The 26,006-nt window shown below is 43.5% G+C and overlaps 1 protein-coding gene, 2 long non-coding RNA genes and 1 pseudogene across 3 annotated transcripts; all 4 read left to right on the top strand.

Moving 5' to 3' along the window:
* The first annotated feature begins 549 nt into the window (after positions 1 to 549).
* LOC125756525 (uncharacterized) lies at positions 550 to 1,182 on the top strand. The gene is made up of 3 exons (XR_007414572.1): positions 550 to 691; positions 768 to 891; positions 1,024 to 1,182. It is a non-coding gene; the product is annotated as an uncharacterized LOC125756525 (long non-coding RNA).
* A 2,715-nt stretch (positions 1,183 to 3,897) lies between these two features.
* On the top strand, positions 3,898 to 6,451 carry LOC125757280 (uncharacterized). The gene is made up of 5 exons (XM_049412721.1): positions 3,898 to 4,045; positions 4,135 to 4,258; positions 4,378 to 4,494; positions 5,978 to 6,126; positions 6,330 to 6,451. Exons 1-5 carry the CDS (start codon positions 3,898 to 3,900, stop codon positions 6,449 to 6,451), a joined length of 660 nt encoding a protein of 219 aa, XP_049268678.1.
* A 9,376-nt stretch (positions 6,452 to 15,827) lies between these two features.
* Positions 15,828 to 17,235, top strand: LOC125756524 (uncharacterized). Its single transcript, XR_007414571.1, has 3 exons — positions 15,828 to 15,964; positions 16,033 to 16,168; positions 17,100 to 17,235. It is a non-coding gene; the product is annotated as an uncharacterized LOC125756524 (long non-coding RNA).
* A 4,165-nt stretch (positions 17,236 to 21,400) lies between these two features.
* Positions 21,401 to 25,651, top strand: LOC119382371 (uncharacterized; annotated as a pseudogene).
* Positions 25,652 to 26,006: the final 355 nt, after the last annotated feature.

Raw genomic sequence — 26,006 nt, 5'->3', positions numbered from 1 at the left:
GTTTCAAGAGTAGAACGCGATAGCGTAATCGGACCGTGTTCGTATCGCCTTCCCAATCGCTAGCCTGGCTTCCCTTCTCAGTGGAGAGCTAAACCGTGCCGCAAAGAAAGCCAAAGTGCGGACGCCCTGCGCGTCCAATATCCATACATGCAGCGCGACGCAACACGGCCACACGGCGGGGTTTGAATTTCGTTTGAATTTCGTTTTGAATTTTCGTTTTAACATTGCTGGCACAAAAAAGTAACTACGTCTCGTATTAAAACTGGGAGTTTAAACGTGCGTGCACCTCTAGTTACTCCATGAAAGATTTAACATACATACTTGCGAAATTTCAGCAACTTCTTGCGGCGCTGAAAAGCTTCTTCCGAGGCTTGAGATGTGCTATAAGATCTTGAAGCGGCTTAAAATTCCCGAAACAGCACCGTATGAGATGATAGGAAATGCTTCGACAATTTGCGAGTAAGTTGTTTTTTTCTACTTTGTTTTCGGCTGGTAAGTTTGGGGAACGATTCATTTTCTCCTAATGCACTTTCTTTTTCAAGCGCGTACAAACAGTACAACATCTGCATCATCAATGAAATACGCCAAGTTTGTGGCAGAGATCGAGTGGTTGCTCGCTTCGAAAAAATCAGGCCTTTGCTTCAGTATCACTACAACTCGTTCAAGTGGGCCTGCGAAAGTAAAAAATTAGGTAGGTTGAGTCGCTTCCCGAATACGCCGTAATGATGGATATTGTTTCATTCGCTCCTTCTATCTGTTCCTTTCAGCGGGCGCTTGCAACGAAGAAAACTTGAAGCGTGATTTGTCAGGTTGCTTGGGCTTCATTAACACGAAGGTTTCACTCTATTCCTATAATGAACTCAACGTTCATGACATCAAAACTGCATGCAAGTAAGTTTCTTACCGCAGCAAGCGCTCCTCATTGCCAGTTTTTTCTCTGAGAAACGTACGATGACAGGTATAAGCGGTAAATTTTTACAAAGTTTTATGCGTATCTACGGTCTGTCGTTCTCTTCTTTCCAGCGCGTTTCAAGATTACATATCGTGCGTGAAACTGGCCGTCGCTTCAAACTGTGGCCACTCCTTCGATGCGTTGCAGCATGAAAGTCTCAAGCCATACGTAGTGGAGCCTTACAAACGTTACAAGTGGGTTTGTCGCAAGCTGCCCCCTCAAGGTAAGGAGTCTGTCACTTTTGTTCGATGCAGCTCCTGGAAAGAGCGGCTTATTCCATAGGTGCTGTCGCATACAAGCATATCGGGCGCAGGTTCATTCAATTAAGAGCACTCGTTGTGGCCAGAATTAATTCTAACTAGGTGGCAATTCTTGCGCACAAGGTGTGCTCAGCTTGAGCCGTATAATTCTTAAAGCGTTGCATATTACATCAGAACAAAGAGAGCACTAGTAAGTATTCAAGCTGGGCTAGTGGGTGGATAGCATTCCACTTTTTGCACTGGTTTGTACCCACCAAGAAGGGAAAGTACAAATAACTGCGCACGCAAATGTGTAGCGTTTATTCTTCGCAATCGCACGTAATAGCAAAAGTGTTGCGACTTCCTTTTCATCTGTTTGTATGCACCTGGGGCCGTATTTACAGAAACGTCTTAAGCTGAAGATGTTCGTAAAGGAATATTTCAGCTAATCCTGGTGTAAGGCACGCCGTTGCCATAGCCGACGAGCCAGTGACAAAACGCATCTACGAAAGCGTCTTCTTGTCTTAAATGTTTGACGTTTTATTGCGTGCAACGAAGTGTTGGCAATTGCGCAGATGTTCGTCCCTTATGTTGTCGTTCGTGTGAAAGCCAATGTGAGGATAGAGCGCTACCACGTACAGGATGTAAGATTTACGTAGAAAGTAAAACTAAAAAAAAAAGCCTCTCTCCCCCCGCACCCCCTCCCCCCTCTCTCCAGGAAACATCGCAAAAATATACGAAAATTCTTTAGCATAGCGATGCAAGAAAAAAATGTCAGTTAATCTGTGCAGGAAAGTGTTTTCACGGCGCATGGCAAAATAACAACTGCAATTATCGCAAGTTTTATTCGTGAAATATTCTTAATTGTTTTTCATGTTTTCGCCGTGAAAGCTGCTCTTTGCTCTCACAAAAGAAAAAAAAGGGGTAGGGAGGGGGAATATTGTTTCCAATGAAAAACTAGGCAAGCTTCCCTGATTGGCGTTTGAACCCAGATATTGCTGAATATTCGCGAGTAAAACATTACCAACCATCTCAACTGTTCCTTGTCCGTAATAGGACGGATTTCATCTGCGACGAGTGATGTATGTACAGGTTGCTGCTCAAAGAAAGATGCGCTGTAGATGCAGTGCACGAGCTGACATAAAAAGACGTATTACTTAAGCTGGACGAAATTATCAGTGCTGTGAGATCTACTGCTGAAGATTTTATTAGTGCACTTAATTTTTGTTTTGGTAGACAATGCGCTTTCATTTTCTTTCCTGTCCAGCAAGGTACTTTTCGTAATTATGTTATTTTTTGTTTTAGTTTTTTTTTTAGCCTTTGTATCTCCATACCAGCTGTCGCCTAGTAGGTTGATGTAGCTGCCAACATGTTGTGGTGAAACTGGTTTTCTGGACTCCTTTGTTATTTACAGGAAAGAACTACATTGGTGAAGTGCCTGCTGTTTGCAGTACCGTCCACATTGTAAACAACATGACGCAATGCCTTGGGTACTTGAAAGTGAGGGTCAGCAGTTTTACGCGGGTCTACAACAGCGTAGCTTTCTCACGGCAGGTCTGCAGGTAAGAGCGCGTAGAATTGTTAGTTATTCAACTGACCAGGCTACGTTGGCGTATCGCTGTTCGCGTATTTTCTCTGAGGACGCTCTGTAAAGCACTAGCTGTCAGGCTTGGATAGCTTTGTGTCCAGTATGTCCAACAGCTGCTTAGCAAGCCAGCAACGTAATAGACAACCTGGAATGTTCATAGCGAGGGTGCGCGAGCCATATGCAAGCACATTAGGCCAACACAGACTGTGAAGATAGTGACCGAAATAGTGTGGTACTACACGCGACCACTCTATATATTGCTTTTTTTTTTACAGAGGCCTCACAGATTACCAAAGGTGTATCGACAATATGATTCCGTCAGAATGCCTGAGAATCAAAGGCTTGCTTGAAAACACCGAGATAAAGTACTTTCACTCACTCATATATAGCAAGTACGCATGGATATGTGAATCTATACCATCTTCTGGTAAGTGTACATGTGTTAGCCGAACGCGTCAGAAGCTTACTTCCTCGCTTTCTTTTTTTTCAGTGAGCGAATGCTACCACAATGTGTCAAAGCTCCTGTCCGAATGCGAAGGCTTCTTGTGGAGTGAAGTAAACGTTCTCGACACGAAAGGTTTAACCTCCAGTGGCATCAAACAGTCTTGCCAGTAAGATTATTCGTTTATTTCGTATTTTTCGATTCTTTACAATAACTTTGATTATTTGCGCTTTTCTATTTCTTTTCGCTTCAGGGGGGTTCGTGACTATCAGATGTGCATTCTTTCTACCGTCAAAGACCAGTGCAGCTCAAACGAAATAATACCCGACACAAACGAAGTAAGTCGCTTGACTGAGGACCTGTTCAGGCGCTACCAGTGGACGTGCGACATGGTAGAAGAAACGACGGGTAAGCTGGATTATCCGTAATTTACACCGTTACTTCAGTAACGTTTTTTTTTTTTTTTTTGTATCAGAAAATCGATGCACGTCTGGCCTGCTGCTACCAAAGCTGAAAGAGTGCAAAGGATTCATAACGTTCGAAGTCATTCCGTTATCTGCCGATTCATCCAGCGTGAACAATCTTCAGCACGCGTGCAGGTGAGTGTCTCGAACGTTTTGTCTATAGCGCAATCACAACTTATCAGCCTCACATGTTTCAATTTATAGAGCTTTAAATGACTTCAACGCCTGCGTCTGGTCAGAAATCGTTAAGCATTGCGACGTGGAAAAGGCGATCGGACAATCTTTCCCCTGAAGTTTTGGAGTACACTAAGGGTATAAGCAACACTTACAAGTGGGTGTGCGACCTCGACAAGACTGCAGGTGAGCGATTCTCGAGGCCGTGACGGATGCTATGCGGTGCTCCTTGTTAAGCCTGTCTTATGGTAGCTGTGGCTGTATTGTATGTGCAGTTCCATCCTGCACGAAGGACAACTACAAGGAGAGAATCCGGCAGTGCAGAGGATATATAGTACTGAAGGTCCTTCCACACATCCAGGACTTGTCTGACGAGAACCAGTTGGAGATAGCTTGCAGGTAATGACCACCGCCACCCGTGGACGTAAATGTCGCTGCCCTACGTGCTCTTGTATTACTGCCTTCCTCAATTGTCGCCTTTGTTCCTCATCCGCCCTTGTTCTTGTTTATTTTCACAGGGCGGTGCATGATTACCAATCTTGCGTACTGAAGCAGACAAAACTAATATGTCCCAATTCAAAGGATTTGCTTTCAAACAAGTCGATTTCCGAAAACACCAAGGGCCTGTTCAATGAGTACGCTTGGGTTTGTAACAAATGTAGGTATTTTCGTATCTTGCTGACTAAGTGCACTTGAGAAGAAACACTGACAAAACGAAAAAAAAAACACTTTTCCTTTTGTGCAGCTTTTGTCGTCCCGAAGCAAATACCTTCAGAGGGTATCAACAAAACCTGCAATGAAACGGTGCTCGTGGACAACCTGAAGAGTTGCTTCGGGCTCATCAAATACTTCGTCCTTCCTCACATACAAGCAAGCTCGAAATTGCTTTCAGCGTGCAGGTAAAATCCAATATCATAGTATTTTTAATATTTCGGCAGAAAGTTGAAATATCATTTGCCTGTATGTTACGAATTTTAATTTCTTAAATTTTGTGTGTCTGAAATGCTACGGGCGTGACTACTTTGTTTGAGTGCAGAAGTGTCCAAAAGAATCGCACACTAAGACATGTCGAAAACCGTGATGCTTTAAACATGTCTACCGGGCTAGGTTTTAAACGCCTTTATTCTAATAAATAAATAAATAAATAAATAAATAAATAAATAAATAAATAAATAAATAAATAAATAAATAAATAAATAAATAAATAAATAAATAAATAAATAAATAAAAGAAACTCTTATTTCTCCACGAAAAATAGGGTGACGGAAAAAAAAAAACCGGAGAACTGCAGCTTGACAAAGCTCCGGCCCCCTACAAAGTCCAGCAGCAAATGAACCGCGGTACAAAATAATAATGATGCAAGAAATAACAAAACATGTGTAAATGTATGCACTTTAAGGGAATGAGACAAAAGATCGATAATTAGTGAAGACAGAAAATTGTTTACTTGGTTGATACATCATGATACATTATGATACACAAAGCTCTGAATGAAAGCAATTCTTAATGAAAAGTAAATCGTTATAGCAAAAGGAGATACAATTAAACCCATTAAAAACCTGCAAAGACAAAAAAAATATGTGAAAGTAAAAGAAAGCGAAAGACACGACATAAGATACTTTTGCATATCATGGCAAGACGAAATCAGTGCGACGTTCATATATATATAGATGAAATCTGTACAGAAAATGTAGACCAAAGCAGTCGGCCATTTTCTCTTACATGTGTAAAGTAAGTGCCTCGGATTCTAATTTAAGCCAAGATTAACAGGTGCTGCAGAAGAAAAAATAGCGCATACTTCCTGCATTCTTCAAATGTGCATGGTCGGGGAAGCAAGTCGTCAGCTTGGTTGAAGTTTGTGAAAATTCCTTTGATTTTGTGGAAACGTCTTGAAATGAATCTTAAATGAAGTCCTGAAGCGCTATCCTCGGACGCTGATGGGCTTGCTTTCGCTGTTATTTTAGCCGGCGTAGTACAGGAACGCAGCTTGAGAATTCAAACAGATTTAGTGAGAACGCTCACGATTGCAAACGTGAATGCTTGCGCAACATCAAAATAACACGGTTACCTGTATGACTTCTAAATGGAAATAGCTGTTGATGTCGATTTTCTTCGTAGAGGTCTGTACTACTACCAAAAGTGCACCAGCAGAGTGATTTCGGAGCAGAACTGCGGTAACATTGAGAAGCTCAACAAATCCCAGACCGTGCAGGCGCATCTCGACTTGCTGAAGAAGTACTCATTTGTCTGCACTGTTCCTGAGAACAGTAAGTTGATTAATCATTTGGTACGCGTACAATATTCTACACTTACACAATAACAAAATTGTCTCCATTGATGTGCGTCATGCAACGCAGTTTTAAATTTCCGTAGAGGGGAAAACAAAGAGCCTTAAACGAATAGCTCATTAAACATAAAAGCGGCTTTACGTATAGTCACTGCGGGAAACGCTTTGGTGTCGTTGTTCCAGGTAAACTGTGCAAGATTTCGGGAAGCCGCCTGAGGGAGTGTTTAGGAATCTTGGAGACAGTGGTGATTCCGAGCGCCAACCTGAATGCATCCAGAAGAAACCTCTCAGACGCCTGCAAGTAAGATGCGCTTGTCGCGACAGCTTCACGTCCTGTCGTCCTATTGACATATAAGCTCGTCCCGCCGTTGCGTTTTAGCCATATCTTCGCAAAAATTGCAACATGCCAGTCTGTGTACAACGTGCAATCTGGCGCTGCAGTATATTTAAGTAAACAAGCGCATGAGCGTAGCCTTTTAATAGCGGAGCCGTTTAAGCTCGGAGTAAGGCCGGTGTCGTATAGACTGAAAACTCGGCGCGTATGAAACCGGGTATGTGCCAAGCAGCTACTAGCACAGCATAGCCAGGCATGGTATAGTATAGCAAGGGGGTAGAAAGGGGAAGTGAGGGCGCTGAGGACGCCCCACCCGTTGCGCGCTCATCGCAGCGGGTGGGGCGACGACCTTCAAAGCGCGCCCTTCGAGCCCTTCGTGCGATCTCGCTATTGATAACGGAAACATGCTGATGTATCACCGATCTCTGAGTACCGCCATCGGCAAATGGTGTATATAAATAGCTCGCCGTTAGTACGGCGAAGAACGTGCCGTCCGTGGCCGAATCATTTCGCGCAGCGCGCTGTTGAAAGAGGGGTCGTAAACTCGACTCCCAGTGACGGAACTTTTTCTTCTAGTTTTTTTCTTTGCCATCTGTTAGTCTTTATATTATACAACGTCATATCCGTGACGGAAATACGTCAATGGAGCCATGGTGGACCCCGGCATAAAACAGTTTCGTGTTAAAAGATGTAGAGATATAAAAAAAGAAAGAAAGGTAAAAGAAGGTGATGGTGAAGAAAGATGAAGAAATAACTCAATCTGCGTTCGCCAAGTGGTGGCGCTTGCTTTCCAGCTGCGCTGTTTACTCAGATTTTACAGGCGTTGAACTGGCTTTAATAAAAAAAAACGCGCGTTATTGGCCATTTTTAGCCTAGAGCATTGACGAACCGCGCATGAACGCCACGACAGTTACAAGCAATTAGCAAGAACATGTACCTCCATGTATTATTGTTATGAGTGAAGCTCTAACAATGTTACTGGAAAACAGTATGCGTCATTTAAATGTCTCTGACATGACAACTGTTCTACAAGTATTTTTCCGGTTACAGCCATTATGTCTAAGCAAAGTACAGGTCTGACCTTTGAACTGCTGGAATAGCTAAAACCTGTTTATAGCACAGGCATGAACGCACGACTGAAACCGACCAACAGCATTGTCAGCTTTACCCATTCTGCTTTGTCATCGTGCGGGTATGCAAAGTTCCCACAGGACGTTTCATCGTAATAGCCTAATCGCTAGTAGTGTTAATGTATAATTGTGGCGTGTCTATGTGATTGACAGGAGACAAACAAAATCCCGATTGTCACAAACGCAAGATGTGAGAATTAAGAGCTAATACTGGAGCAGTACGTAAATGCTAAAATGTGCTTAAAATGGAGATCCAGAATGATGTAATCACGATCGTTCCTTGGAGCACTTAAAAAGAGGCATTATATGAAGAGTGCTTTAAGGCCGTTGTTGACATCTGGATGCCAGACACATGCCAGACTCGTTGAAAACCCAAATTAGATCTTTTTTTTTTTAAATGTGGACTTTCCTATTTTTCTAGATATTTCATAAACGGATGCTAGTTTAATTATTCGTGAAATTTCAACGTCTGGGAGGTTCGTAGAAGTGACATTACCACAAAAAGGATGGTTATTTTTGTGTGAGACGACTACAACTCGACGCAGACAATTTAAGTTCTTTGGTTGCTTAAAAAATGTAATCTGCCAATATTTACTCTGACATTTTCGTTCAATGTTGGGTAAGCGGCTAATGTCGCATTGCGACTGTTACGAATCTTTTGACACTTAATCGGGAGGGGAAGTCGGTTGGAGCGTGTGTCTAAAGTGCTTCGAATACGTGCTGTCAAACTATAGCAAAGTCCCCGCGGTGAAGTTTCGTAATATTTATCACGTGAGCTGCACGGTTTTGTTGAAAAACTTAAAGAATACATGACTGCTTGCCTGATTTCCAGTGGAATACAGTACTACGACAACTGTATACAGGAAATCTACAGCGAGCACTGTAAAACTGACACCCTCTACCCGCCGTCTCCGGAAGTCCTAGCGTACGCCCTTGACTTGCAGATTAAATACCGGTGGACTTGTATCCCGAGGGCCACGCAACGTATGTAAATTAGCAGCGCCTACTTGCGCTTTGTTGAAATGTTAATAGGGCATTTCATTATTTCCTTTTCGCAATCTCTCTCGACCGCTTCATTCCAGCCTGCTCCTTATCTTCGTTGTCGGAAAAGCTACGCCGATGTACGCCATTCCTAACTGACATTGCGTTACCGATCAAGGCCAATGCTACGGCAACCGCAAGAGAACAGCGAGAAATGTGCCGGTAAGGACGATGATATTACTACCAATTCTTCATTTGCTATTTTTTTCTCCATTGCTTTTTGAATCGCGGACCGAATAAATGATTTACTTTCCGTTATGGTCATTTTCGAGTATTAAGCCGTGTACTTCTACGGTAGCGCTGTCCTGGCCTTTGAAGCGCGAGTTTCCGCATTGGCGAGCTCCTGCGCTATGCGATGTATATGCTCTTAACACCTACGTAGCCACTCTCACAAATGCTTGAGTTTTAAAGCAGAACTCCCTTGTTCAAACTTTGAAGTTTGAAGCGGTGTGATGAAGTGCACCTTTCCTTAATTGGAGCGCACTTGAAGGTATCTCGCGTTTAGAAAAAGGGAAAAACAGAAAAATGGCACACTCCGTAGCTAACTTTTGCCTGCCCTCTCTTTGGAATATGCACCGGTTTCCTTCTTAAACGACCTTACGTACTCCTATTAATATATATTGCCGTACTAACAGCTTCGGAAAAGAACAAAGATGATTCTATAGAAGCCCTTGCTCGCCATCTAGTGCCTGCACACACGATAATTTCGGCGTTCGAACAATGTCATAAACTACCGCTGTTTATGCCAGGGCTGCGAATTACTACGAAGCCTGCGTCAACGAAGAGGTCTCAGACTCGTGCAGCACATCGTCCGTCTCCACCATACTGGGTGAGGCGAAGGAGTTCTTTCAACCTATAGCCGAATTCAGCAAGATCTGTGCAGGAGAAGAAACACCAGGTAAGGCGAGGAACTGGGGAGGGGGGGGGAGAAGAAAGATAAAAACATAATAATCTCAGCAATGCATACATACAACGCATTGTTTTACATGCAGCGTCCACGTGCACCGAAGAGGCCCTTCTGGAAAACATCATACAGTGTACGAGCATAATAACCAGCGTCGTTATGCCTATGTCCAGTAACGACGACAACGTGGGAAATTTGAGACAAGCATGCAAGTACGGTCACACAGCATAGTTTTTTCCCGCTTGCTATCCACAGCTGCTAGTGTTCGTAGCTTAGCGACGCGGCTGTTTCAAATAGGTCTGCTTGAGATTCAATAGCGTTCTTGTGCAGCGTTCGATAATAAGCACTTGCGACGGTTACTGCATTGTCGTTATTTCGGCGTCGCTCTCTCTCTACACTCTTAATCAGGTCCCGCTTAAAGTGCTAGATATAACCAGGAAACCGGACATTTTTCGTCTGGTTTCCTGGATATAGCCAGCATTTAACCAGGCCTTGATTAATAGTGCACGCTCCTGAGCACACTGGAGGTTAATGTCGTTTCCTAGCTTAGAAACTATTTCAGAGGTCTATGTCTGTCACGCTATTTAAGCATCTAGGTGCGATGTATGAAGGCGTCCGCAGCGCACGTTGGTTTCAGTGCAGTTCGGGTTGTGAAAACTCTGCCTTTTGGCCGAGCAACCTCTGTATCTCATCGACGCGATCTGAACAGAAACGGACGCTAGTTATGCCCTCTTCCACTGAACGTAAAAAAAAAACGAAATGCGAAATAGTTAGGGCATAACCTTGTTATCAAAGATAATCAACGATAATATAAGCGTACGCTGGCACGGAGGCGCACCTCTTTGAGCACGTGGTTATGGCTCAAGGGAAGGTCGCTGGGAAAAATACTTAACTGCGAATTGAGTGTTTCCATTGTGCTTCCGGTTCAGCTGGGGTAAAGACGGGTATCTCTGGGCGTTTCTTAGACTCTGTGCTTCATGATCGAGGCCACCACGTTTGATCGATGTTTTTCCTTGAGTGTCACACTGCCAGACACAACAAGGCAGTTAAGTTATTTGCCTTCAACGTGTCCGAGGTTTGCAGGTAGACACGATTGCCTCGGTTTAGCAAGCGTAGAAAGTGACACACAGGCTCGTAGGTCGTGTTATACACTTGAAATACAACTAGGGAGATACGGATGTCGCACACATGCACAGGACGTTAGGGAAAATGCCCATTTTCCTTCTGAATTTTGATGCTGTTACTATGTGAAAAAAAGAATCGACTGCAAACCTTCGATCATACTAAAGGAATAACTAAGATGATTTCGCACAGCCAGACAACGGCTTGTCTTCGTATGGCTTAGTGTTTTCATTTTGCAGTTTGGCTTATTGGTGCAGTCCGCAGTACAGAGCGAGAAAAAGAAAGGGTTTGTACATTCGGACAAGCGACAAGCAAAATTTGTGGATTGGTTCGGCCTTTGCTTCCTGGGCTATGTGCGCGAAAGTGGTCATATTTAGCAGTAAGACAGATAACTGGGGAAGTTGGTATGTATCCATATTTAAACTTTTTTAGCGCGCACAAAAGACGAGGACAAGAAAGAGACACACGAGCGCTCGTGTGTCTCTTTCTTGTCCTCGTCTTTCGTGCGCGCTAAAAAAATTTAAATATGGTCATATTTATTTCGTTTTTAGTCCGATTCTCTTATACTGGCATAAAATTATGACATTTGTTTATATAGGTGACAAACTGAGCAAATTTGCCGTGACTCCGTGCCTGTTCGAATATGGCTTATTGTTGACCACTCTTATGGTGACGTATGAAGGTGGCTGGCTTTATGTCCGGGTTGCGTTCGAAACAGGTGCAGGTGTATAAATGTACTGAACCAAAAATATACACAAGGTGGCTGATTGACCGATGCTTTGCTCTAGAGCAAATGACCGTTGTATGTTTAATGGTAGCATATGTGGTCGGTGCAATCGCACCTGCAACCTCTTACAGTGGAGCGCTTCCAACTTCGCTTCATGAAACTCTTTCGTCAACATGCAGAGAGCAACTTAGGTATCTCGCTATGCCCGTCTCTTCTTTTCCTCCTGTGCTTTAGGTACCTGAGGTATTACGAAATCTGTGCCGCCAGCTCTCATACCAAAGCTTGTCCAAACATCACGTTGAGCATAAGCACGAAGATACGAAACTTGACAAAAGTTTTACTGGACAAGTACAACTGGGTGTGTTCTAGCAAAGGCAAGTCGTAACGTTTTGTTTATTTTGCTTTGTTCCTTCCTGCGCCGCTTAAGCCTGCCCATATTTATTTCGGGGAATGAGTCAATCCATTAACAGGTAGCCAATTGCTTTGTAATGCTTCTCGAATATACGTGCTACACTATCTGGCGTCATATTTCAACGCTTTATGAGACAGCTGCATATTTTCACCGCGGAAATGCAGTGCTATACCGCACTTAGAGTACATGCATTCGCGCTTACCACTCCTCTTCTACCCATTTCGTCAATTCAGTTGACAACTACGCGACCACATAAAGCAAGCAAGATATTAGTCTCCTAATCAATCGTTATTTATATTGTGGCAAATTACGTGAACGCTATCACGTAAACTTGTACTGGTGGAGCAAATTAATTCAAATTCAAAATGATGCACGGAGAAGAGGACTTTGAGCTTATCTATGTGAAGAACAATCCCACGCTTCATTCATCAATCCCCTTTTATTTTTTCAGTTACGGCTTGCTCTTACGCTGACATGCAACCACACATTAAGAATTGCTTTGAAAAATGGATCAAGCCGGAGAGTTTCGCAAAGCTTAGAGAAAGCAATGACCCTGAAGGATTGGTCACTGCTTGCCGGTGAGTGGCATGCTTAACATGACGCACGCAGATCCGTTTCTGTTGGCGTGCATGCGAAAAACTTGCAAGCAAGAGTTGTAAGCTGCCCCGCGTACGCTTGTGGAAACTGGACTGTCCGGTGGATAACTAACTACGCCTGTCCACTTCTTTGTCTGACTGTTAATATGGCGTTTTGCACTATAATGCCAGACTGCACTGTAGATAACGGTGAAAAAGAAGTTTCGGCTACTATGCTTGCTACCTGATTTTTGTGAAAACTTTAAATATGCTGGGACACTGCGATAACGTTTACGCCGTCTTTCCGACCTTAATCATTGCGGTTCTATTGTAACAGTTATGAGAGGCAGTGCAGTCTCGAGCTTATATACTGCCTGCTCTACCTGCAGAAGTGGTGGGGCGGCTTTGCAAATCAATTATACTTACAATTATAATCGTATGATCCCTTTAATTGCAATTTTTGGCTGTGCGCTTATATCGTGAATTAAACTAAGCCATTATTCCCGCTAATGTTCCTGCAAATAGTTCGCAGTAGTAGCCGAACAAGTGTATAATAATTTTTTAGATATCTCCAAGCATAGCATTGTGTAAAATATGTGGCGTGAAAGGCACATTTCGTTACAATTAATTGGGACTTCAGTGGGATTTCAGGCGCGTTTCAGACTTTGTGGATACTCGAATGGTCGCTCTTTAGCTATCAGCTGGAAATGTGAGTGCGTGCTGCTTTAGAGACTGCGATAAAATGCATGAATGTGCGTTTTTCATCCTCTTTGTTACGTGCGCAGTAAAATTGGTGGTTTATTTTAAACTTTAGCTATTTCTGATTTTATTTTGCTCTACAACAACTTTCTTGAACGTGTGATAAATGTACTTCAAGTTCCTAGCAGCTCTTGCGAAGCAGAATATACAAAAATCTGCATAGTTTTAAAAAGCAGCGGGCATTATAACCCTATGTCGAATGCTGCCTGACCATGCCAGTATATGAAAGGTGATATGATATATGTTTGTTTGTTTAGGTCATACAGAGAATATGAACGTTGTGTGCTTGACGAAGGAGAAAAGTTCTGCCCTTTAGAAGGCAATCTCAACATGTCCGCAATCAACGAGGCATCAGGGAACCTCCTCTGGGAGCACAAGTGGGTCTGTGAAGGAAAGAGTACGTGAGATTACTTTCTCCTTTTCGTACACGTAATATCCACTTAAAGCGAACTCTGAAAAGATAGAACATTCAAATCACTGTCACTTCCCACAGAAAATGGGTCCTCCGCTGTGGGCCCTGAAGCTGTACCTTGCTCGAAGGAGACTCTTTCTCGAGACGCTCAGGAATGTTTTGGCATCTTGAAGTATCAACTAATTCCCTTCGTGAGACTCAAAACTCATCGTCGTTTCGCATGCCAGTAAGCCTTCTCTCTAAGCAGTTCGTCGTCTAGGTCGTTATTTTTTTTTTTTCATGACGCAAGCTTGTTCCTTTTTTTTTTGACATTCAGAGGTCTTGAAGCGTACAAGACTTGCCTTAATTCCGTATTTGAAGATTGCACTAATGCGTCCTTTGTGAAGCTATATGACAACACTAGCGAAATTTCTTGGTACGTCAAGCAGTACGAAACTGTCTGTGCTCAGGAACAGGGTAAGTATTTCCAATGTACGACAGCTCTGCAAGCCCATCACTTTTGCTGATCGTTACTTATGCTGTGGGCACGGCGCTAACCGTACTTCTTTTTTTTCTTTTGTTGTTGTTGTTGTTGTTGCAGAAGCCACGTGTAATTTAACTGCGGAAAGCTTTGACGTGTGCCTTGGTATTGTCACAGCAATTATTAAGCCGAATGCTTACCCAAATGCTGTCAGCACCGAGATGGCCGAAGCTTGCAAGTATGTTATGGCGCTTGGTATCGTGAACTCAATAGACGATAAGGGAGAGCTCATCGCATAATTGATTGGGTTTACTTTTTCATAACAGAGGTGTTGGGTACTATGGACAATGTTTACAAGATGTTATTAGAGACAAGTGCGGTGAAAAGGATGTTCTGCCCAGTTATAGATCGCTGCAACACGTTGCGATCGATATACCTGCCAAGTACAATTGGACATGCAAGTTCTCCGAAGCACCAGGTGGGCAATGCTGTGACTGTGCAGTGCTGTAGAAGGAAATACCGTATGCTTACCTTTTCTTCTTCATTCAGATACTTGCGATACGAAGCGCCTGGCCGAGAATTTTTTGGAATGTAAAGGATTTCTTCGTTATTTGGGCAAGCATCTTGAGAAGAAAAACGGCACCAGTGATCGAGCAACTACGTGCAGGTACAGCTCGTTCGGAAGAAACAGTGTATTTCGTTACTTCATTGTGGCGGATCGTTAAAACGGAAATGCCTGTTTTTTTTCTGTTCTGGTCAATATTTCATGTGCATGGGAAAATTTAGGAAACGTGATACTGTTTTACGGTCCTTTATGCTCAAAAGAGACAATTAATTAAAATAAATGGAATCAGTAAGGCTAACATTATACAGGCTGATAGTGACAGTGGTTGTAGATGAATGTACCGCGTAGGCAAGCATCAGCATTCTCGGAAGCCAGCAACTAGGGAACTTTTCTTCAGAGCGACGTTCGGCGTCCCTCATCATATCGTGGTTTTCGGACGTTAAAACCCAACAGCTATTATTAGAGCAACGTTCCGTGCCGAAATTACATCGCTTTAACTGTTCGCTCAAGGGATATATCGTGTTCGGTCACAGTACATCATTTCCAATCTCCATCTTCTCCTGAAAAACTGTCTCCTTTGCATGCTGTAATGGTCATGCTAAAGCCCTCGTACATGCATCCGTAAGAAAACACTCGTAAAAGATCTTACGTCAGTTTGCATTATAGCAAACCACATTGATTTCGCTTTTCCTCTCAGATACCTCCATTATTACACAACGTGCATCAACCAAGAATTCACTGAAACCTGCGGCAAAACGCCAAAAACTCTTTCCATGCCAGAGATGATCGAAGTCGGAGAAAAGTACAAGTTTTATGAGGAAGTGTGCAAAGCAGATGCCTCTGAAGGTATGTACATTATTTCAGAGAACTTCTTGATTCGCCTTTGCACCTGGAGAAAACTAGCAGAAAGGAGTTTACAAATTAATCTGTCTCTGCTGTGCGTACTCTTTTACAGAGTTGCTCATGTTCTTCTAAAAACATACCTTCATTAAGCTTTTTTGATTGTTATGGTGATTTTTTCTGCAGTGAAAACGTGCACGAAGACAGCCGTGGAGGGAATGTTAAAGGAGTGCAAAGGAATTATGACAACAATTGTTTTGCCCGCGTCGGCGAATAGATCTCATGCGTCAAATCTGAAAGTAGCCTGCAAGTAAGCAATGAGCTTTCTTCTATGATGTTCATCACGAGTCACTCAATATGAAAATGCTAAATATTTCTAAAAACTACTCTCAAGGTACCTTCGATACTACCAAGAATGTGTATCCAGCCAAAGCGCCCTGATGTGTTCGGAGGAAGGGCAGTCTGTAATTGATGCCATAAAACAATCGGCTACTGAGTATTACAACGCGTACAACTGGACTTGTGATGCCACAAAAGGTACGTACATCTACTGTGAGGCCTTTTCAGATGTCATCTTCAACTGAGCCCACTTATTGTCTTCTCAGATCTTCCATCCTGCTCCAAAGAAACGTTTCAAGAAAAGGCGAAGCCATGCTTCGAGGCATATATCACAAAGGTTGTAATTCCACACGCTAGAGCGTCGTTAGCCGCAAACTACAGCAGCTTGAAGATCGCTTGCACGTGAGTTGATTTTCGTCTTACATAGGACAGGTGATCGAAATGAGTGCTGCATATAAACGAACACTATTGTAGCACTCCTCCCGAGAACACCATTCGGGTCTTCTGTGCTGTGAAATAAATCGCGGATGCACGCCACGTTGCTATTTATGAATCTTCGTTAGCCATTCTCACTTCGAAGGTTGAACTACTGATACACAATAAAAAAAAATAACACTGGAGAAAGAAGGAAGCCTTCGGAATGTGAAGCGCAACACATTTAATGTAAGAACTCAGCTACGATAAAACTGGCTTATACGAAATGCCTGGTGATCCGAGGTTCTTGTTAATTGTTATTACAGGAGGAAGGAACCCAATAAATCATAAATGCGTAATGCAGCGCAGTGACACAACTACAAGGCAAGACACGTCGAAGGCGATGCACTAATGCAGTATATACGATACCTGTCTGGAATTGCACAGAACTAGAAAAATTCGCAAGGCAGATAAGCGTCAGCATGCAGGGCTTTATTCGTTAACATTTTTCCTAGGACGCTGGGGAGGGAGAAATATTTAAGTTAATGATGCACTGACGTGTCCTTCTACTGTCATTTCCTTGATTTCCCTAAATTCTTATGCAGCACTACTGCATTTAATTTTTTTGAAACCTAGTAAATAGCACCGCTTGCGAATATCTAATTTCTTTAAGCCTCACCACAAATTATGGTTAATTCGATGGGAATATAGCTGCAGCCTTCCTCATGGTATGCATGTCGTAACTTTTTTCATCCTACTGGTTAGTTATTTTCACCAATGATCCATATCGCTGCGTTGTGCCTTACAATACATGTAATTGTATGCCGCCTGTTATAGGTGTCAGTTTTGAAGTCTCATAAACGTATAGTGACTGTACGAAGGTCGCTGTCTGCTTACCATATTGGAATACCTTTTTCAGAGCCGTGCATGAGTATCAAGACTGCGTTTTGAAAAAACTGCTAGGAACTTGCCCGGAGGAATACAAGAGGAATGATAGGCTTCTGGAAACTTTCACTGATGGCGTCTACGGCATGTACAACTGGACTTGCGCTTTCAAGAGTAAGTTGAGCTGACGATGTGCGGCAAGAGCACCGGACCATACTAGTGGCATGCGGTAATCGATATCTGTCATAACTGAAATAAGGGTCTTATTATATTATCGATGTCATTTGTAAGGATTTAGGCATTTAGTCCTGTTTTCTGAGACAGCCTAAACTCATCATAAACACTCCCCAAAGACACCTCGTCGAGGTCGTATCTCGTCGGCCTGGCAGCTGTGCGCTTAGGCGTAGTTCAGCGCTTTAATAACTACCGTTGCCACTTAGGGTATGTCGGAGATTCCCGTGCGGTATACAGATCCACTGTGCAGTACATGCTCAAATGGCCGCAGGGGCTCAGATTTTAGATTAAGGTTAGCACCATTTCTATGCCCACGCATAACAAACCGGTACCACTTTCAGCAGTGTGGTTTTTTTTGTGTGTTTTAACGAAAATAACATTCAAGGTAAGCCGTGCAAGATGGCAGGGGTGCCGAGGCATGCGAGTCATTTTTACTATTTCTTTTACACATATCAGACCTAGTAGACTTATTAATTCTGTGAGAAAGGCCCCAAGAACAAATAATTATGGCAGACACCTTGCCCTCAACAACTGCCCTTGGAGCCGTTTATACAGTAACGCTTTGTGCGCATTCGTGCGCATGTACAATAAATATTAAGGTTTGCTGGTGCTTTCATATTTGGTTTCTAGAAGTTTTCATATTGGTTCCTAGAAGTCCGTACACGTACACGGAGAGCATTGTTTAATGTATGATAATGATTTTTTTTTCTCGAGCGCTGAAGAGAACCGATAACTAGAACATCCAGGTATGAGTGGCAGACCGCCTCTTAAGTGCATTGCGCTTACGAGTTGGCACAACAGAAGCCACAAGCTGCGCACACGACCAACCGTTGTCTATCTTTCCTACTGATTGTGAACTTCACACGCTACGACTTCACAAGAATTTCTACGCATCCTACAGCGCTTGAACGCATAAAGCGGGATGTGTTTCAAATACGTCACGAGGTACACCACATCTCGTTCGAGGCAGCCTCCAGTAAAGCCAAGTTTGTATTGTGTTAAAGTAATAGAGTAACATGAAAAATTTGAGGCTTCCTTACGTGATTATATGCTTTTCTAGGTTTAGCCAGAATCTCCGCAAACAGAGCTATAGGTGACTAACCTTTTGATTCCTACGATTAGTTCATGTGCAACTGTCGCGTGGTAGGGAACTCCCACTATGCCTCCCCTCTCCGGCAACTCCCAGTGCATCAGGGCCGAAGAAAAGTCCACTTACTTTGGGTGACTGGAAGATACAGCCCCTAGAGAATGTGGACCGTGATAACAGGATATTTTCAACTCTACCTGCAATGCAATGCGACCTGCTCGCATGCACGAGTGACAGAAGTGAGGGAGAGATTGAAGATAATAGCAGGAGTCGGTTTTTCGAGCCAATAGCCAATATCGTGACCCTTGTACATGCCACTCTATCCGATTGAAACCTGGAATTTAAATACAAAATTATAGACGAAGCAGATAACCTGAAGATGGTGTTCTGACAGTGACGACGATTAAAAACAAAAAAGTAGAGCGACTGTAGAAATGTTGCAACACGGTTTATTGCCACCCTGCCGCGGCAGGCCCGCCACTTATCGTTTGAAAATTTAATGACTAGCAGGGCTTCCGTGCGGCATTCCGCAGTAGGGCGCAGTGATAGGAGAGTGCACGAAAAGAGCATTGGGCTTTACGATCAGTTCTTTTTTTTTTTTAGTAACGTTGGTCTTTTTGGCACGTGGAGTATCGAATGTATAAAGCGAAATTTCTGGCAGCAAATGTTTTTTTTTTCTTTGTAATTGAGACTTTCGTTCACCTTGGCTATTAGATTGACAATTAACGTCGCATTGGTCATACAATTATTTTGTGGCGATTTCACGCCTTATTCAGTGCTGTAGTTTCTCGGATGCTCAGTGTCCAAGGATGACGTGATCCACACGAGCCTGTGAGCATTATGATCTGTACTACATGGGTCGCAATATTTTTAAGTGTGTGTAATACCTTGTTTCCCTGTTCTTCGCTCGCTTAATTTTTTTCTTCTACATTAAAAGCAGAGATAATCCCTGTTGTCGTTGATTCTTAGCCTAATTATTTATGCACGACATGCTCAACTTATTCCTATCCGAATATGGTTATCACTTCACACGACCAATCGATGTACAAAATAGGTACAGGTTTTGTCTGGCTGAATAACTCAAGACGCCATTTGATGTCTTAAAGTTATCCTATAAATAGAAAGGTCGAAGTGAGCAAAAGACAGTAAGTGCATAACTGGACCAAAGGGGGCAATTCTACATAGGTATCCAAGAACCAATGCTGTTCGTTCATGACAATGACCCTCGCAGTTGACAACCGCAAAATAGCAGACCGCGCCGAAATAAACCTCCGATAGGCGAATCGTCGCGAGCCTATATTTTTAGCTGGCTGCAGTGGCGGCTGCGTTGCACAACGCAGGAATGCGGAGTTTGGCAATTGTCTCACGCGTCCTCTGCTGCAATAGCCTTGATGCACAAGTCGGGAGAATCCTTGCGCTTGTCTAAATAATGAGTATACCTATTGCGGATTGTATGGATGAATAATAGTTCATTTGTTTTGTTTTTTTCCTCAATGCTGCACTTAGGTCCACAGTGCACGGAACAAGAGCTGCAGCAGCAGTTTCAGCAGTGCCATAAAATTGTTGACGCCTACGTCGTGCCGAACATTCAGAACGTTTCGGATTCCGGACAGCTAAGGACCGCATGCACGTGAGCAGTGTTCTGAGAGATTGTTCCCTAGCGTTCACTGCCTTAGTATACTGTAATGCGCGTTGACAGGGTGAAGGTTGCTGGACTTCGAAGAAACTTCCTCGTATTCCAGCAACATAGCCAGTTTCGTCATTGTTCTTATGTTTGCACGTCAAGTCACTTAATCTGTAACTTCTAAGTGACTGTATAACGTGTAAGTGACTGTATGTCTGTCAGCCTCCGCGATAGCTTCTCAAACTTCAGGAATGTAATCCGTCGTGTAATTCAAAGAAGACATTTTAGTATCCTGTGAGTAACGTTCCAGGCTTTACTGCATACCGGTTGGTACCGGCGCTCAGGTCCCTGCGGCCTCCACGACCACCTATTCATGGCGACAACACAACTTCGTCAACAAGGCTCACTCGACCACAATTTCGGATTTGGCACAGTGCCCCATGAAGGGCAGTAACGGGGACATAGCAGCGCGCTGCTCGGTATCATGGGTGAAGCCATCATCGGTTGATGTGCACACATGTTTATTATCGTTAAATGCTGCTAATCTTGTTCGGGAAAATGGCAACCATGAATACTGTACCCGTGAATGCCCGACAAACGCGTGCAACAGAGTAAGACCGCAGTATAAGGACAATAGAGACAGAACGCAGTAATGCCAGAGACTGAAACTGTAAAAATATTAAACAGACGTTGAACTCAGTTAGGAAGTATGGCGACTGTGTTGGTGGCGAATCACGTGTCGATAAACCGTTATCTATACGTTGTTCGCTCTCAGTTTTGGAGCAATATTCGTTATTCTGGCTACTGATAATGTTACTGGTAACAATAAGGGGGGAGGGGCCATTATCTTCGTGTTAACTGACACAGCGCTGGCTGTTTTGATTGCTTGTTAGAGTTGTGCTTCATATCACCGTCGTAAGCACTTCCTCACACTTCGCTTATAGCCAGTGTTCAATCCACGGATTTATTCAGCCTAGAAATCAGGTGCAGCTGGTTAAATGCGCTAGGCATTAAAAAGTTTGTTACCTACACTTGTGTCGATGACCATGTGCTTGTGAAATAAATCCTTAAGTCTTTAATGGCACGTTCCTTTTAGTGAGCTGCTGACTTTCTCTTGTGTGTGTGTGTTTTTTTTTTAATAACCGCATGTACATTTTCCTACCCAGGTACACAAGAAAGTACCAAGACTGTTTGGGGAACACCTTGTCTAACCTCTGTAAGGACAACGACACCTTAACTGTAACGTCTCTGAACGAGCTTACCCAGAATAAGTACAGCATGTATAACTGGACATGCGAAATAAAAGGTGCGTGCTCGAGCATAGAATTACTGCGAAACGCATGCACCAGAGTAAACGCTGGTCCGCTTTCCCATTTCAGCCGTTTCTTGCATGGAAGACTTCATTTCGGCGCAAATCGCCAACTGCACAGCTTTGCTGACCAATCTCGTCTTGCCGTACGCGAAGAAAGGAGCTACGTGGAGCCAGCTGAAGACGGCGTGCAAGGGGCACCATGATTATCAGTCTTGTGTGCTGCATCAAGGTTTCCGGTACTGCGAGGACGGCACGAACGACGCGAAACTCCTTCAAACAGTAACAAACGGCTCGTTTACGGCGTACTCTTGGACGTGCGAAACACAAGGTGGGCGATCCACGATTTCGTGTGTTCAGAGCAAGCCATTGATAGCAATTGTCTATTTCAGGGAAAGTCTGTCGAGAAGAGTACTTGGAGAACTGTTCGACTCTGATAACCACAATTGTGTCACCGAACATCAAGGAACCACTGGAACTCTACAAACTTCGCCAAGCGTGCAAGTACGGATGCTCATTATGCAAGAAAAAAAAATACGTTGTTACGCTTAAGTTCGCTTTCGCTGTACTACGCCTAAATCTACTACATGGAAGCTTTTTTTTTTTTAATTTTAGCTTGGTATATAATAAAAGGCGCGTGACCAAGACTATTATAGTCGTAGGACTGCCGCAACGGCATTGTCGCAATAGCGTTTTGCTATAGCGCATGTTCGGCGTATGGTCCGTGGACCGACTCGAACCCGACGCCAGTTATTGAACGCACAATTTATACTTGTTAGGAATGGGAGGAAAAAAGAGATTGTCGATGTTACTGGGTCATCACCCTTGCACCTACGAAAGCAGCTGGCGCATTCACCCGCAGCATCTATGTCCAATGCTTTTGGGACTGTCCAAATCGTTATCTTTCAGACGTACTTTTTGTAAAGAATTGTAACTACGTCCGGTGGTTGTTTGTGAAGTTGTGGCTCACGGTGAATGGTGATGCAAATGACAACACTATTACACAAGTGTATATGTTCCGTATCCTTCCATGCGCTGTCAGTAAATGTACTTGCAGATGTAAATGGAAAAGTTGGATGAAATTGAGAGACGGATGAAAATTAAAAGATGGTTAAAAAATGTACTGCTGCTTCAGTGCATGCCATGCTTATGGTGTCACACTGGCGGCTATACAGAATCAGTCATTTAACGTCATCTATTCAAGGCAGCCGCTATTCTTTGAAAAGCTAAAACATTATGTTGCTACCTCCGTCAAAGAAGCGGGAAAGATGCGCTCCTGTAAGTGGAAACAAGAAGCTACCCAGCAGGAGGTATCACCTACCGCCCCCTCCCCCTTAACGGACGACTTCTTTTCCTAGGAAATTAGGTTGATTGCAATAATACAGCGGTGACAGTGCATGTGCACAAAGAAGTTCAGCTACCACTGCTTCAGTGTTAAGTTCCTGAATGATTTAAGAAATAAACTGTCTTTGTCAAAGTCATCACCTCATTTATAAAAAAAAAAATACTCCTGCACATATCAAAAGGCGCATAAACCACGCTAAGCGAGCTTGTTTTCCATAGCGCCAATTTGTAATCTCTCTATTTAACACTTTCAGGGGCGTACACGCGTATCAAGCATGTGTCAATGAAATGAACACCGCGTGTCCCGTTGAAGGCATATACTCGCAGAGCAACATGTCAGAACTCACGCAAGAGGTATTTAATTCTTACAACTGGACTTGCAACTATGAAGGTGAGCGAGCATCATATACCTATATCCAGTAAATTGTTCGACGTATGTTCTTCCTTATTTTAAAGTGAAATTTAGTTATGCGGTTGAATTCCGAGCACATTTACAGTGTCACTGAGCGGATTGAACTTTACTGGCTTTTGAGATAATTTTTTCCTGTGGACAAGTGCAATGAGTTGTTCCCACGGGCCTCAATCAACATGGCATTTTTTTTGGTTCCACATGTGTATACCTTTCTAGACCTTTAATCGTATTAGCGAAGGTTCATGCCACGCTAAAATGTTATTTCTTTCGTTATAAATAAAAGTACTCTCGGAGTACTTTTGTATGAAAATATTGTGATGCTTCAAAATTGCAGGGTGTACAAACGAAACGCTCAAGTTTGCCTTGAAGAAATGTGACTCGCTACTTGAAACAGGGGTGAAGCCTTACACTGTAAACGGTTCTGCTGACGTCAAGCTCGACAAAGCGTGCAAGTGAGTTATCGTCCTCATTCAGCCACTCGATGAGCTTGATGGTGTTCCTTAAATAATAATAATTTTGCCATATGTGTTGTAGAGGCCTGCACCAATACGAAGACTGCGTCATGGAGGTCCACAACGGCTTCTGTCCGAACAAGTCACTCACCGAGATCAAACTACTTCACGACGCGGCAAGAGCAGTGGAGATGTACAACTGGACTTGCATAACTGGATGTAAGCATTGAGGCCACGAGCATACGCACATGCACGCGTGCACGTACACACATGCAGAAAAACTTAGACAAGAAACGGTCGTTTGTATTGAGAACTTGATCCGCGAATATCGTTCTCACTTCCAGCTGGCAACTGCACCAATGCAAATTTGGAAAAGAACATTCACGAGTGCACTCAGGCTCTTGACGTTGATGTTATTCCTTATCTGGACAGAATATCCAACGTTCAAGTGGCAGAAATACTGTGCAAGTAAGCTTCCGAGATATTTTATTTGCACCATCTGTGCCTAGTTTTCCGTACGCATCACTGCTGTGGCTGTGTCTCAGATGGCTGCTGGTGTAATCTTTGTTTTACTGTTGAGCTCTTGTTTCCTCTTCTCTCAATCCTAACCTTTGCAGACATGTACGTGAATATCAGATATGTATTCTACAAGGCAGTAGGTCCTTATGCCCCACTGTGAGCGTTCCTGACGTGGCAAACTTGAATGAATTAACTTCTGGGATGTACACAAAGTACGAGTGGCTCTGCACGTTTTCTCGTAAGTATTCTGTGCCACTTGTGATTGCATATTCATTCGAGCTTTGCTTTTGTGCCTTTGTTGTCCCGCGACTCTCTTACGAATACTTATAAATTGTTTTCAGCGAAAGCCTGTAATACCAGTGCATTTGAGAGCGTTTTGTCCCAGTGTGCAAAAATTATAACCGACGCCATCATTCCAAACGTGGAAATGACGAAGGACTCTGAGAAGCTAAAAGAAGCATGCAAGTACGAAAGTTTGTTTTTTTATGCAAAGCCTTTTTTAACGCACTCTGTTGCAGGCCAAGCATACATTTATTACGCTTATGCCGACTTCGTCGCGATGCTTAGAAGGGCGTAGCGCGACCACGTGCGCTTAATTTTGATGCAAAGTGAGCGCAAGAACGGGCAAACCTGTTAATATTTTTTTTCTTGGAGGGGGGGGGGGGGGCTTAATGTACAATACTTACGTCTTCGCCGACTATTTATTCTAGGAAATATTCTTTTATGCCGTTCGCAGTGATTCTTGATCACTGCGAACGCCTTGATCCGACGTGGGATCCAGGCAGGTAAGTGTGGTCGAGTGTCATTCTGTGGGCTGTATTCCATGGGAGAAAAAAATTTCGGGGGAGGGGCACGGGTCTGGTGTGCCCCCCCCCCCTGGCTACACCACTGCTTGAAATGCAAAAACAAAGGCATTAACAGACACAAACATAATCTTTTAGCACTTGGGAAAACAGCAAGCCACGATAGCTTTTACATACTTCCATATTCTGTCCAAGTGTATCGGCATCGCGATGAAACCCCAGTGAACCATCGTTCGAAAGTGAAACCGATATTGAAGTGGTCGGTTGCTATGAGCGAGAGAGATTGATTTCTTATCAATCCGCAATTAAGAGAGCTTCAGGAGAGTCAGACGTAGTGTGGTAACGTAAATTGTTTCATTAATTATGCGTTGTTAAGGCAGGTGTGAATGATTTTCATTTGCTATACCCATGTGTTCGTGCGTGTTAAATTTTACTCTCGCACCTCTCAGCGGCCACAACAAGTTCCGAGCGTGTATCGTGGAACACGGTCCCGAAGTCTGCCCGCACACGAACTTCAGAGACGAAGACGCTTCGCAAAACCTGACTCGTGGACTATTCAACCAGTACAGCTGGACTTGCGCGGAACAAGGTAGCAAAACTGGCAAAATGTTCGCTTATGCTGAAAGAAAAAAAAAAAACTTGTGCAAATCACACGTGTGCTCCACCTTGTCTTACAGGAAAAATTTGCACCAAGGAAGAATATAGGGTCGCTGTGGACAGTTGCTCAGACATTATTAGCACCAAAATACTGCAGAACATCAACCTACAAGATCGACTGCAGCTCCGAAATTCTTGCGAGTGAGTGACACGTCGCGTTTTTAAAGGGACCCTGCAACATTTTTCCAAGGAGCCATGGAATGGCTTCTCTAAAGGAACTAAGTGTCTCACGAATTGAATGCCGCAAAAATTTTTAGAATCCGCCCAGTACGAGCAGAGTCACAAAGATTTGTCGCACGTTGTAATTGCTTTCTCTCTTCTCTCGTCCCGACGAAAGCGCTGGAAGCTAAGCGGGAGGGGGGGGGGGGGGCGGCGCGGGGGAAGAAGGTACGTCACGCGCGCCTCCTGACCTTGAGCGCATTTTATTTTTTTTTTGTTTCTTCGAACGTGTGGCGTACATTCAGTGCGATCGCGCGCGGTCGAGTGGCGGCCTTTAGCGG

Source organism: Rhipicephalus sanguineus, chromosome 1, assembly GCF_013339695.2.
Source record: "Rhipicephalus sanguineus isolate Rsan-2018 chromosome 1, BIME_Rsan_1.4, whole genome shotgun sequence".
NCBI lineage: Eukaryota > Metazoa > Arthropoda > Arachnida > Ixodida > Ixodidae > Rhipicephalus > Rhipicephalus sanguineus.
This window is presented reverse-complemented; position numbering and strand designations above follow the sequence as displayed.

Coding starts and splice junctions, on each gene's coding strand:
- LOC125757280 (XM_049412721.1), top strand. CDS start 3,898: ATGACTTCAACGCCTGCGTCTGGTCAGAAATCGTTAAGCATTGCGACG. Junction 4,259..4,377: donor CAGTTGGAGATAGCTTGCAG/GTAATGACCACC, acceptor TTATTTTCACAG/GGCGGTGCATGATTACCAAT. Junction 6,127..6,329: donor CTGCACTGTTCCTGAGAACA/GTAAGTTGATTA, acceptor TCGTTGTTCCAG/GTAAACTGTGCAAGATTTCG.